The following is a 12,475-nucleotide window of genomic DNA, read 5'->3' on the forward strand; positions in this document are numbered from 1 at the left end:
AGTGTCCTTGGGGGACGTTGGGGGCTGGAGTACAATACAAAGCAAACAGCGTCTAAACCTGTGAGATGATAGACTTTCCAGCTGCCATCTGTGTCCAGCCTTTCTTTTCCCCAGCCTCTGTTTGTATCTCACCAGCGGCACTTAACAACCACTTCCTTTTCACTCAGTCAAATAAAACATATTGATACAACCAATCGTATTTATGGAAAGTTAACGTGGGGTGATGAAAATCAGTTTAAGTGAGAGGATTGCCTTTTGTTCTCACTGTCTCTGATTAGAAAAGGGTTATCTCCAGATCAGATTTTCCATGTGGTATTTTCAGTGGCAGAGATGTGGTTAAGTTTAGACAGAGCACAGGCAGTGTTTCAGCTTTCAAAGCGGCTCTTGAAGGCGACGAAGCTGCTACAATTGCCCTTTGATGTTCTGCACCGAATATTATCATGTGGTTAGACACAATGTAGTACTTTATCACTTGGCAAAATGCAATTAATCTGTTTGATGACAAGCACAGAGATCGAGAACAATGATAGTGATGAAACACGTTTTCAGTTTAGATCCTGTCGGCATCAAGGCAATGAAAATAGCTCCACGCAGGTTTTCAAGGGAGCTTATGATACAGAAATCGCCCATGACACGCACACAGTGTAATGAAATGCCTTTATTAAAAAAAATTTCCATGATTGTTGAAGACACACAGGTCTCCACCCTTGAGCAGATTTATTTTCACACATGCTGGGTGAGGTGTCTGCAATTCCTCCCCACCCTGTCATTGTTTGTTCTGCTGTTAAGTGTGAATATGAGCAGAAGCCAGGCAGAAATATATTGTTTTGTTTAAGGACTTCTCCCGCTCCACTGAGTGCTGTTTGCTGATGTCACTCTAACCCAACAGCTTTCCAGACGTCTGTAGTCCGCCGTGTCCATTGTCGGGGTGAGAACCGGACCTTGAGGCTCAACATTTCACTGTATGATGTAAAAATCCAGAAATGACATGCATTATTCTCCCTGGTTCCAACATTACTTATTCATACATGCATAACGCACCAAAACAAGTTTCTAGACATTCCTCAGTGCAATGCATTGGTGTTAATAGGTTAATGGTAGAATGCATTAAGTCTTTTTCTGTGTTGTGTTAAGCTAAATTGTAAATGGCGTGTGTGACTATGTTCTGTGAAGTCAGAGCTATGTTTTCTTGTACTGGTCTGTCCCTCTAATTACTCCTATGCTCATGTCTGATTTTTGCAGACATATCTTTTCTCTAAATATGGGCGACTCGGCAAAGTGACTCTTTGATCAACCTGGACACACACCAATGACAATATGTTACAACAAATGCAGACTTTCCAATATGCGTTCCATATTGACTTCAAACGGATGTACACATGATGAATTCCCTGTCCAGACACTGAAGCACGCAGGGAATGAAATGGAAATCATATCAACCTCAATACCGCATCATCTTGTGGCGCTGCAAAAAAACATAGAAACAGACATACAGTCTGCAAACACGCAAAACAAGTAATACCTCTGTTCCCCCTTCCTCACACACATACGTACATGAGCCCTGTTGCTCCCACACACACACGCCTCCCAAATGAATCACCCTCCCAAGTGCTTAGCATCATCAGCATTCCCTGAATCAGCCATGACTGCGGAGCACAACTGCATGACATGAGAGTCTCAGGGGTCAAATGAAATGCACACTCAAAGTGCCACTTCATCTTCAAGGCATAACAGTGAGCAGCAGCTCAAGTGCAAACTCAAATAATGCCGGATTGTGTCGGCCATTGTGCTCCTCTCACCAGTTAAAAAGCCTGCATGTTGGTACATTGTAAGCCCAGGCCCTTTTGCACTTTTCTGCAGCCACGCATGACTTCTCCCCTAACGGGCTCTCCTCCAGCCCCTACTGTCTGTTTATGTAGACTACCACCAGGGCGGCATGGAATGCACCTCCAACACACTCCGCTCACACACATCTCTGAGACAAGGAGTCTGCCTCAACCTGCTGATATGAGCTGTTTGTGTTTCACTTTTACAAGGGGCTAAATGTTTTGATTAAAAGGCCGTTACTATTTTGCTAGTCACAATGGCTTTGTAGTGGAGGGGTTTGCAGCCGTGCTGATGGACGGACGGCCGCTCCCTGCCTCCAGTGAGCGGCTGACTGAGAGAGGAGCTGTCATCACCCGGCTGCCGACACTGTAGCCTGAAGAGAGAGGAAGGCAGGGGTGCGTGGGGGCGCAAAGAGAGAGGGATTTGGATGGAGAGCAAGTGACAGACAATGTGTGGAAGTGGGAGAAGATGTCAGGGAAAGGAGTAGGCCTACAGAGAGTGGGGAGAGAACATGTGTGATGGAAGAGAGGAGGTCAGTACTGGGTGCAGCTCACCTCACACCCCTATCCCAGAAGGCACTGCAGAGAGGGAGTCTGCATTACGTAAAGGGGGGGGGGGGGGGGGGGGGGGGGGCAGGTGGTACTATGAAGCACACAAAGCCTCTGTACACAGCCTGTGATCAACAGTCCTGCTGGGCTGTTAGAGTCCACGGTTAAATGCTTCAGTGACTCTGGGGTCCCATGACATGATGAAAAGTTTCACAGCATTCAGTAATGGGGAGACTATTACACTAGTTTCAACGCATTGTGTTGGACGGCCACGTCAGAGGATGACGGCATGCCATAAATCTTCAGAACAAAAGGAGTAAGCTGGGGAAGCAGCATCTCTCTGAAGGGTTGGAGGAAAAATTAATGTGGTATATTAAAGATGAGAGTTACTCACTCTTAACCAGAAATCAGTGCTGATAGTGACATCAGCTGTGTTTGTCTTCCTGGAATAAGATCGCTTGCTCTCCCTCTCTCTCTCTCTCTCTTTTTTTATGTCTTAAAAAGATAACTGTGAGCCATAAAAACACAAGTCTATGTTCAGACAAATCTAATTACCAGTTTAATTGGATACACTGATCAAACAAACTGCCATGTAGCCTCAGTCTCCTTTGATGCAGATATCAAAACTTACATAGTGGGAGGAACACTGCTAATTTATTCACATGCAACTAACATATGAGTTATTAACCATATTCATGTTCAAATTTGAGATTGTTTAAAGAGCAATCCGTTGTGAGCTGCCCAGATGATTATGTTTCTCTTAGAAATGCTCAATGTCATTGGTATTAAAACAGTCTCACAGTGCCTCCCATTGGTGACTCCTGCAAAGTGCAGGCAAGATGTTCAGCACAGAAACAAACTGAGGCAATAAAATGTCCACAATTTTACCTCTGTGTGAACATTAAGTGTTGAAAAAATGTCTAAACTGATTCTAGGTTTGTCACTATATGATCCAAATGAGATTATTAAATGTTGCGTCATGTCGTACAGGTGTTGAAATCATTATTCGAGAGGTGTGGAGTGGGATGAGGGTTGGAGTTACGGGTTATGGTTAACACAGTAGCACTGAGCAGAAGAAAACACAGCAAACTGTTCTTCTTGGTGAGTCTCAGGCTTTTCAGTGTGCAGCAGCACATTGTCATCAACTGTTCCTTCAGCATCATTAACTTTGTTATTCCAAGGAGGCAAAATGAAGACAGATAAACAGACCATTGAAAAGGCTGTCTGTCATAGGGCTGAACCCTGACACTCTGGAGACAGTAACACACAATCCCCTTTACCTCCTCTGTGATGAGCTGACGCATGAAGCGCCTACAGGTTTCCCCTCAGACCTCGAAGGTGTAACAGGAAGCTATTGTGGAAATATCAGTCACAGCTTTGGTACTTTCCAACCATATAGCCTCAAACTGAGTCAGCCAGGGAAGGCTGAAGCAGCTTCCGATACTGCTAATACAAAGTCAGCAACCTATGCTTTGACTCTACTGCAGGATATGACTCTGCTTGCAAAGTTCATATGCAGTGAATGGTACCCTGTCATCTGTTAATGTAAACAGAAGTTAGGAGAACATTTTTGCATAATGTGTGCTGCGCATATTTCCAACTTTCTTACCAATGCTTAGATGTTAAACGACCCTTCTTTAATAATAGACAAATGTCGCTGCATTTGCCGTCATCTTGCTGTCAGTGATTCTGCTGTTGTTGTTTTGCACATGTTTACTGGAATACAGATTGTTCATATAATGTACTGTACATAGCGTGTCCAAGTACAGGATTCTTCACTTATGTAGCAATTATTTTCTCTTTTCTTTCATTATATTTTCCTCTGATGTATCAAATTAGTTTGTTGCAGCAATGCATACACTATAATGACCCCATAGTATCATTAAAGTTTAATGGAATCCACTCAAATCTGGAAGCTTTGCCAGCTAGCTGTGTAAACTGGGGAGGGCCGCGATGAAAGTCAGTGCAAAATTATCACATTAAGCTTAAATACGAAACAACCCGAGATGATGTAATTCACTCAGCGAGAGGGTGAACATGATTCTTTACGTTGAGAAGCTAATTGACTGCAGGAGCATTCGGCACTCACTTTCAAAGAACCCTGATCCAGTTTAGCTCTTGGGAGGTCAAAACAATTAAGTGATTTCTTGTTTGTGTGCGTGCGCCCTGCAGAGGTTTTGTGGGGTGAAATCCAGCTGGTTGTGTAACCTATAAATCAAGCACACAGGAGTAAACAAGAGCACTTAATTGAAAAAAAGTTCTGTGTTAAAGTTAAATTAATCCTGGGTTCAGGTCCAGTCGGTGAACTGTGCTGCTCTCAGTTATTGTCAGCTGTCTACTGTCCACTATCTCATAAAGGAAAAAACTTCCTTACTCTGAGATTCTGATAGCATAGAGCCTGGCTGATAATATAGGTGTATCCATATGTGCCAGATAATTGGTAACAAGAAACCGCAGTACAGACATGCGAAAGTTATGCTTGTGAAGATTTAGAAACACTGTTGGACACTGTTGGTGTTGCATTTTGTCCATCAGAGAGAAGTTACAAGATTATTTTTCAACTGTAAAATATCTTGCTACAGTACATGTGTTGGTCACATATTTTGCATTCATATTGAAACATTAATATTATATATTGTTGTCTGATACTTGTCTGACTTTCAGATTTTGATATCAGCCTCAAAATATCAATTTTGGTTGGGCTACTGTACTGGAATAAACCACTGTGTTAGCTCAAGGTGTGAAGACCTAATAAGACCGTGAAATAAAATGTGGGGACAATTCTAGTTAAGTCGTGCTCCTATGGGCGGGACCCTGCAGGACTCATGTGAATGGGCTGCACTTGGGTGGCTGGAGCTTTGAGTGTGGTGGCCATTAATTGTAGGAAAGGTTTGTGGTTTGATCCCAGCTCCCCCTGTCCACATGGCAAAATGTCCCTGAAAAGACACTGGACCCAAAATTGCTCCCAAGTTAAGTATACATTTATGGCAATAAAATTATGTGTGTATGTTTTGTGTATAAAAAAGAAAGAGTTAAACAAGTGTAATGTAAATGCCCTGGTACTTATACCTCCACACATTCAAAAAATGGTTGATAGGATTTTACACGGAGGACCTGTCAACAACCTTCCTGGTTGTTTAAAGAATGTAAAACCAGAACTAATAAAGCAAACACAGATTAGAGACTATGGGTAATGTTTCTTTTCTGAAGGTTGGTGCCGTGCAGCACAATGAACGGCTACCTGTAATAATGGTGGAGTCAAACCCTCTGTTGAATATAAAAAATGTGCTACCTAATGGCATCCCCATACAGAATGTATATAATTCTGTACTTTGTGTTTGATTTGCTTCCTGAGAAATAAGCCCAGACAGTTTGACTTACAGTAGAAGGAAAAGCACTGGTGTTATGACATTAAAGATTGCCCTGTTAAGCACCAGGAAATTAAAGTCGACCATCATTAACTGGATGATTTATCCTCTGACATGCCAACATCTCTTGTGTTGGAAATGCCTCATGTATTGAGTCTCTTCACTTGAAATATGTTTTTCTATGCGGCTTTCTATTATACATGTGAGCTCAAATAAAATGTGCCTGAGTAAATAACAGGGACAACAGTGGAAGGTCCAGGAGTCAGGACTTAGATGCTGAATGTATTCCTCTGTTGCCAGTAAACCATACTCGATTTTGGAGGTTGAGGGATGTTTATGCTTTGCTTTGGTTATGATACACTAACCTACACTTTCCTAAAATTCAGCCCTGTGTGAACATGTTACATTTCGAGTTGTATTACTTTTATACTGTAATATTATTTCAGATGGCAGACCACCAAGACGCCGGTCTCTCCGCTGTAGTGCGGCAAATCGCTCCCTGATGCCACCGATGGTTCAGCCCCAGGCATGGTAGTCGATCGCAGATAGGGACCGCGGTTAGATGGAACATGGCTCTCTCCAGAGGTTTGAGATGCTGTCAAAGGGTTTTCTCCTGGATACCTGTGCTTATTATAACCTCCGTGGTGTTGTGGTCATACTACGCCTACGTCTTTGAGCTATGCCTTTGTAAGTACGACGAGCTGTGGTCGTTTGTTGTGATCGTTTCAAACGTGGACGTCGCAGATCACCGCACAGCAGTGTTGACAAAAATAACGAGACTGAGAGGCTGAGCAGGAGCTAGCAAAGCAGGCGGAAGTGCTGTAGGGTGTGGGCTTTCATTTGGGCAACGAAAAAATGTAGCTTCTAAAAAGTGACTCGTGATTTATTCTGTCTTTGCCGCTAAGAGCTCAGTATTAACTGTTTAGCCATAGAAAGACTGTTGATGTGCCTCTGAGCTACAACCTGTCAATATAGCTGGTCGTGTTAGCCAGTGAAGGTTCCTCTATTGAGTAATCAAACCGTTGTCAACACTAACAGATAGCTACACTGTTTATTAGTCTCTTGCATCCGGCTAGTGTTTTGATGCTAATTTAACGTTTTTTCACAGTTACACTCACCAACACATTGGAAAAGGGTGAGTTCCCCTCTCATTCTTGTGCTACAAGTATTGTGCCTCACCTAACAGTAAAGTAACTTTTATGCCATTTTGGTTTTTGCATGTATTATTGTGACTGGTGTTTTGTGCTTTCAGTGGTCTATCTACTAGTATTTCATGTTTGCTTTGTGATGTTCTCCTGGACCTACTGGAAGTCCATCTTTACCCCTCCTTCATCACCATGCAAAAAGGTACCCTGACCTCATAAAGACTGAATTTATTAACTCATTGACTTATTTACTTGCTGTAGATGTGACGTTGATCATGATGCATGTTTGTTGCTCTAGTTTCAGCTGTCATACTCAGACAAGCAAAGATACGAGATGGAGGAGAGGCCAGATGCCCAGAAACAAATCCTGGTTGAGATTGCAAAGAAACTGCCCATCTTCACTCGAGCTCAGTCTGGAGGTAGACCGTGCTGTCAAGTAATCTTTTTTTTCCTTCACATGGTATTATTCGCTTACTTGCTATGTCTCAAAATCACTGGCGTAACAAGACAGGTACATTAGCCGCAGTCCGTCATCTCACACGTAATCTGTGTGCGTTGAAAGCAAGTAGGAAAGGGCAATTAGCTTCGTGTGCGCTCCAGAGCATCCCCATCCTGAGTAATCAGCCAATGTATCTCTTTCATTAGTGCTGATTGCTAAGACTAAGTCCGAGGCCGCAGGAAGTATGTGAAGGGTAAGCTCAGCTCAAATGTCGTTCATTCAACTGGCCATCCTCTTGTCTCCAGCTATCAGGTTCTGCGACCGCTGCCAGGTACTGAAGCCTGACCGCTGTCACCACTGCTCAGTTTGTGAAACGTAAGTCACCCTTTCCTCCCCAATCCATTCAACTAGAGAGATTGTCCTAGGCAAGGAGATATTTGTTGGCCAGGGGTTGTTGTGATAATTAGAAGGTGTTGCTTTGTTGGCACACTGTCTCATTGAAAGAATATCCTAATGATCAATCAGGACACTGGTTTTACCAAAAGGAATCAGCAGACCCCTGTAAAGATGGATATATTAAAAGCTGGAAGTCAAATTCAAAGAGTTTTGCACTGTCCATAGTTGCTGTGCTGTGAAAATGATATGTAGAGTTTTTGTGTTTTTCTTTTAAAGATGTGTGTTGAAGATGGACCATCACTGTCCTTGGTAAGTTGACTTGCCTGTATTTCCTTGTTAGAATAATTTTGTGTATTAATTTTAATCTGACACCAGAATTTCATTTTCTTTTAGGGTGAACAACTGTGTGGGCTTTTCCAACTACAAGTTTTTCCTGCTTTTCCTGTCCTACTCCATGCTGTACTGTATATTCATTGCAGCAACAGTCTTTCAGTATTTCCTCAAATTCTGGGTGGTGAGTGTTATTTTCTGTAATTTATTACTCATGCTCAACATGAGATAATGCAGTCATATGATGAGTTTGAGTTGTACATAGTCAGCACAATAGCACCTACACAAGAACAGAGAACTAAGCCCTCTGTCATGAATTATACCTTTCTAAAGCCCACCATTTTTCTCAAGTTTCTAGTTCTCCTGTTTCTCTCTCCCAGGGGGACTTGCCAAATAAGCCCGCAAAGTTCCATGTCCTCTTCCTCATGTTTGTGGCGCTCATGTTCTTCGTCAGTCTCATGTTCCTCTTTGGCTATCACTGTTGGTTGGTGGCCAAGAACAGATCCACTTTAGGTGAGGGTTTACATATTTATTGGAAAACTCCTTAGATCCTGCTCATTAAGCTGCGTTCTCACTGCCTACATGACAGGCGAATCACTTTTTGTTGTTTTTTTTTTTGTTATGATTGTAAATCCTTTTTAAAAGTAGATGAGGGGAGTTGAAGCATGAAACCTGCTTTTCCTTTTTTAGAGGCCTTCTCAGCTCCAGTTTTTGTCAATGGACCAGACAGAAATGGCTTTAATGTTGGCATACGCAAAAACCTGCAGCAGGTATTTGGAGAGAATCGGAGACTGTGGTTCATCCCTGTCTTCACAAGGTGAGTTTGCTGTCAAGAAACAGCGACCTAAGATGCATAATTAGCTGATTATTCTCCTGCTGCCCATTTTGCATTTGTTATGTACTGTTGAAAATGCTGAACTAGAGGATGATAATACCATGCAGTACAGATGAGCATAATAATTAAAAATAATCACAGCAGCTTTGGAGTAAATGAACAAAATATAGAATGAGGGATTGGATCATTGAATGGGATTAGGTAATGGGCAAGGTTCCTTAACTAGCTTCCATCTTCTTTTGTGCAATGTACACGTCAGCCAAGGGAATGGCCACTACTTCCCCTTGAAGAATCGGAGTTCTGAGTCCCAGAACCCCTTATTAGCTAATGAGGACATGTGGGAGGAGTCAGATGATGGCTCTGAGGAAGGAAGCTTAGGTGAGTAACTTAAATTTTGTCATACTGATACTTTCACACGCTCGCTGTAGTACCTAGAATACAATTGCTTTCCGGTATCTTTAAATCTTCAATAAATCAGGAACTATCTGCTTTGTGTGTCAATGATTTATTTTCCGCAAGTTCAAAAATGAGACAGTATTTGCAGTGTCAACCAAGACCTGATAAACAGGATCAACATTTCTCAGTAGCAGCAGAGTCTGAAGAGCGATTAACCTCAGTAAATGTGGCAGCTTTAGTGTTTCACCACAAGATAAAGTGCCTAATCCATAAAAATATGGGAGATTGGTGGCATCCGAAAATACAAATTTGAATGTGAGCTGTTTGTCCTGCCTCTAAGCTCTTTATAGATGGTGAGCAAGCAAATGCCTTTCCTGAGTAAACAAGTGTTGCCAGGATTTTTATAGTGTTGAATCCAGAGCTGAAACAATTACACAATTAACGGATTTGTCAATCATTACAAAATTAATCAGGAACTATTTAGATAATTTGTTAATTGTTTACGGCATTTATCAAGCAAAAAAGCCAAAGAGTGAACAATCAATTAACTGAATGAAAGTGTATTAATTGATAATGGATATAATCAGTGGACAAGCTGAATGTGAAATTGTCTTTGAAAGAAAGTAGGTGTTTGTCACAAAAGAGTACTCTCAATTAAACCATAATTGATAAAGTGAATTTCACAGTTCCATACTAAAAAGCTGCAAATCTTAGTGGTTCTGTTGCGCTGCTTACTGTCCTCCTATAATCGCTATAATCTTAAAAGTATATCCAGTCCTGCTAATGAGGTTATTAAGTTAAATAATGTATTACCAAACAGAAATAGTAATCATGTACTATTCTTTACATAAGACATGGGAGGCATTGTTATTATTATTACTGCCAATCCTGCTCTAATTGATAACTGTAATTTTGGTTTTGTCTAAACCCACTGATGTACTGCATCTGCCATATTTAGAAACCACCAAACAGTTAAAAAAAAAATCCATTAAAAACTTCTTGAGAAACAAGACCTGTGTAGCTGTCTTCCCAAAGCTCATTATGTGGTTAATTATTGTTTTTATTTGGTAATTTTCACCTCTCAAATTACTTTGCACTGTTACTTGTGGTGAGACTGATAAGTCAAAACAAAACCAAAGATAGTAAAAGACAAATACATGCAGGGATTGCTTCACTTAAACCGCTCTCTCAAGCCTGACACAAATGTTTTACCAAAATGAAGGTTCCTAGATTCCACTGCCTTTAAGTCTAACACAAAAATGAGTACAGACAGTGTCAAATTAATGCCTTCATACTAAAAAATTGCCTTAGTTGTTGGCAAAAATATTTCTCAAAGCTTCAGTGGCACAATAAAATGTAAAGACTTTATTTCATTTCCACTAGTTTGTTGTCACCAGTTCTAACAACACAACAACAACAAAAACATAAGAATTTGCTACTGGAACATGGAAATATATTAGTACAATACAACTGACCTGGATCCATCCTAAGACCCCAAATTTTTCAAAACTCAAGGGGGGGTTAATTTTCAAAAATGACAAAACAAACCAGTATTTTGTGCAGAGGGTCACCTTTGTACACCTTCTAGCACCTTCACGGTTGGCAGGACGACACTCTTTGTCACCTTGGATTTAAAAAGGCTGAGGGGTGTGATTGTGAGCGTTCTGTGCTTCAGTAATCACACCAGACAACTGTAGATTTGTACAGTATTTGTTCAGTTTTAGTGATCATCCAGTATAATAGTTGCTGTTATTAAATTTGAACTATAATATTCTGCTACCACCTGGTGGTTATATGCAACACGATGTGAACTACTAAATGAGCTGAATCGCTTACAACAAAAACTGTGGGGAAAAAAAAAGATTCATTAACATGTTGACATTTCTTTTCTTTTTTTTCATTCCAGTTGAGGACCAAGACCCCTCTGTTACAATAGAGATGGAGGAGTAGTATTTTAATGTAAGGACAATTTACACTGGTACAGAGGATGTAGATTTATATTACACTCACTATGTACCATGAGGCAAATGCATTCCAAATCATATGGATGCTCAGACACTGAAAAAAAACAAAAGAAATCTAAAGGGGGCCAAACGAGTGGATTAAAACCTGCATTTGGATTATCATTGCCACTTTTACCCAGGCATTTACCATAGTGAAGAGCAAAGGAACTCATTGGATGACCAGCGGCAGCAACATGTCTCCTCATGGATGGACAAACAGTATCAGTTTCATTTGGACAAAAAAAACAAAAACAAACTTAAAATATTACCTCACATAGAAAAAGGCAACTGTTAAGTACCACGGGGCGTGTATTTGCTTTACTTCTTGTTATTCATCTGCAAGCACAGTCCTCTGTGAGATTCTGAATTACTGTTAATTGGGAAGCTTCTGTCTGGCACTGTGCTTTTTTTTATATGCCTCTCTTTCAGTGTTGGGTTGAGTTTACAGTGTTGCACCTTAGAGCTCGGTGTGTGCAGGGTGGTATCTAATGTGACCTCACGCCCATAATGCTCCAGAGTTCTCTTGTAGTGATTCGGTTGTCTGGCCTCTACCAGTTTGGGTCTTGCAGCATATTAACATAATATATATATATTTTTTCCAGTGAACATAAGCATATTAGAATACCTGACTTAACCTGCGCCTTATTAATATATTTATACCTGTGTTTTGGGAGTCCACTTCTCCTAAGAATGTATCCAGCATCCTGCTTTTGAGTAGATGGTGCCTAGGCACCGATTTATGAAAGAACCTATCATATGTTTGAACAGAGTATTTCATCATTAACGTTTGATTTAGAACGCCTTCACCAATGTCTGATCAGACAAGTGACAGTAATCAAAACTAGCATACAGCTCATTACGTTTGATAATCAATGCTGACATCTGAATCAGAGTATTACAGCAAACTTAATATAATATAGATCATTTTTCAGTGGAATCATATCCTGAATATATACATATATATCATGATTTAAATGCTGGTGGCTACAGTGCTGATTAAAATAAAAATAAACGGCTCGGTTTTGACTTTTAAGCCTGGGATGAGCACACAAGACATACTGTGATAAACATTTTTTCTCACAATCTTGTTTTCAACCATATCAGCCATCAGATAGCAGATATCATCAGATAACACTGCTTTGTGGATGCAAAATGATAAATAAAAAGTGAAAATATTTTTCATTATAG

General features: G+C 40.8%; 1 protein-coding gene across 1 annotated transcript; it reads left to right on the plus strand.

The window, feature by feature from the left end:
• The first annotated feature begins 6,268 nt into the window (after positions 1-6,268).
• zdhhc15b (zinc finger DHHC-type palmitoyltransferase 15b) lies at positions 6,269-12,453 on the plus strand. Its single transcript, XM_071506615.1, has 11 exons — positions 6,269-6,430; positions 6,852-6,878; positions 6,996-7,090; positions 7,187-7,307; positions 7,633-7,702; positions 8,000-8,032; positions 8,117-8,237; positions 8,434-8,566; positions 8,744-8,870; positions 9,148-9,266; positions 11,191-12,453. The coding sequence occupies exons 1-11, from the start codon at positions 6,313-6,315 to the stop codon at positions 11,232-11,234; spliced, it is 1,008 nt and encodes a 335-aa protein (XP_071362716.1). The 5' UTR covers positions 6,269-6,312; the 3' UTR covers positions 11,235-12,453.
• The last annotated feature ends 22 nt before the right edge of the window (positions 12,454-12,475 follow it).

The sequence above is a fragment of the Trachinotus anak genome, unplaced genomic scaffold, assembly GCF_046630095.1.
Source record: "Trachinotus anak isolate AG129_WGS33_773 ecotype Australia unplaced genomic scaffold, CSIRO_AGI_Tana_v1 ptg000021l, whole genome shotgun sequence".
NCBI lineage: Eukaryota > Metazoa > Chordata > Actinopteri > Carangiformes > Carangidae > Trachinotus > Trachinotus anak.

Bases quoted from the DNA above. Each gene is read 5' to 3' on its own strand.
- zdhhc15b (XM_071506615.1), top strand. From the start codon at position 6,313: ATGGCTCTCTCCAGAGGTTTGAGATGCTGTCAAAGGGTTTTCTCCTGG. The intron at 8,033-8,116 runs GTAAGTTGACTT...ATTTTCTTTTAG, and splicing joins ATGGACCATCACTGTCCTTG to GGTGAACAACTGTGTGGGCT. The intron at 8,238-8,433 runs GTGAGTGTTATT...TCTCTCTCCCAG, and splicing joins ATTTCCTCAAATTCTGGGTG to GGGGACTTGCCAAATAAGCC.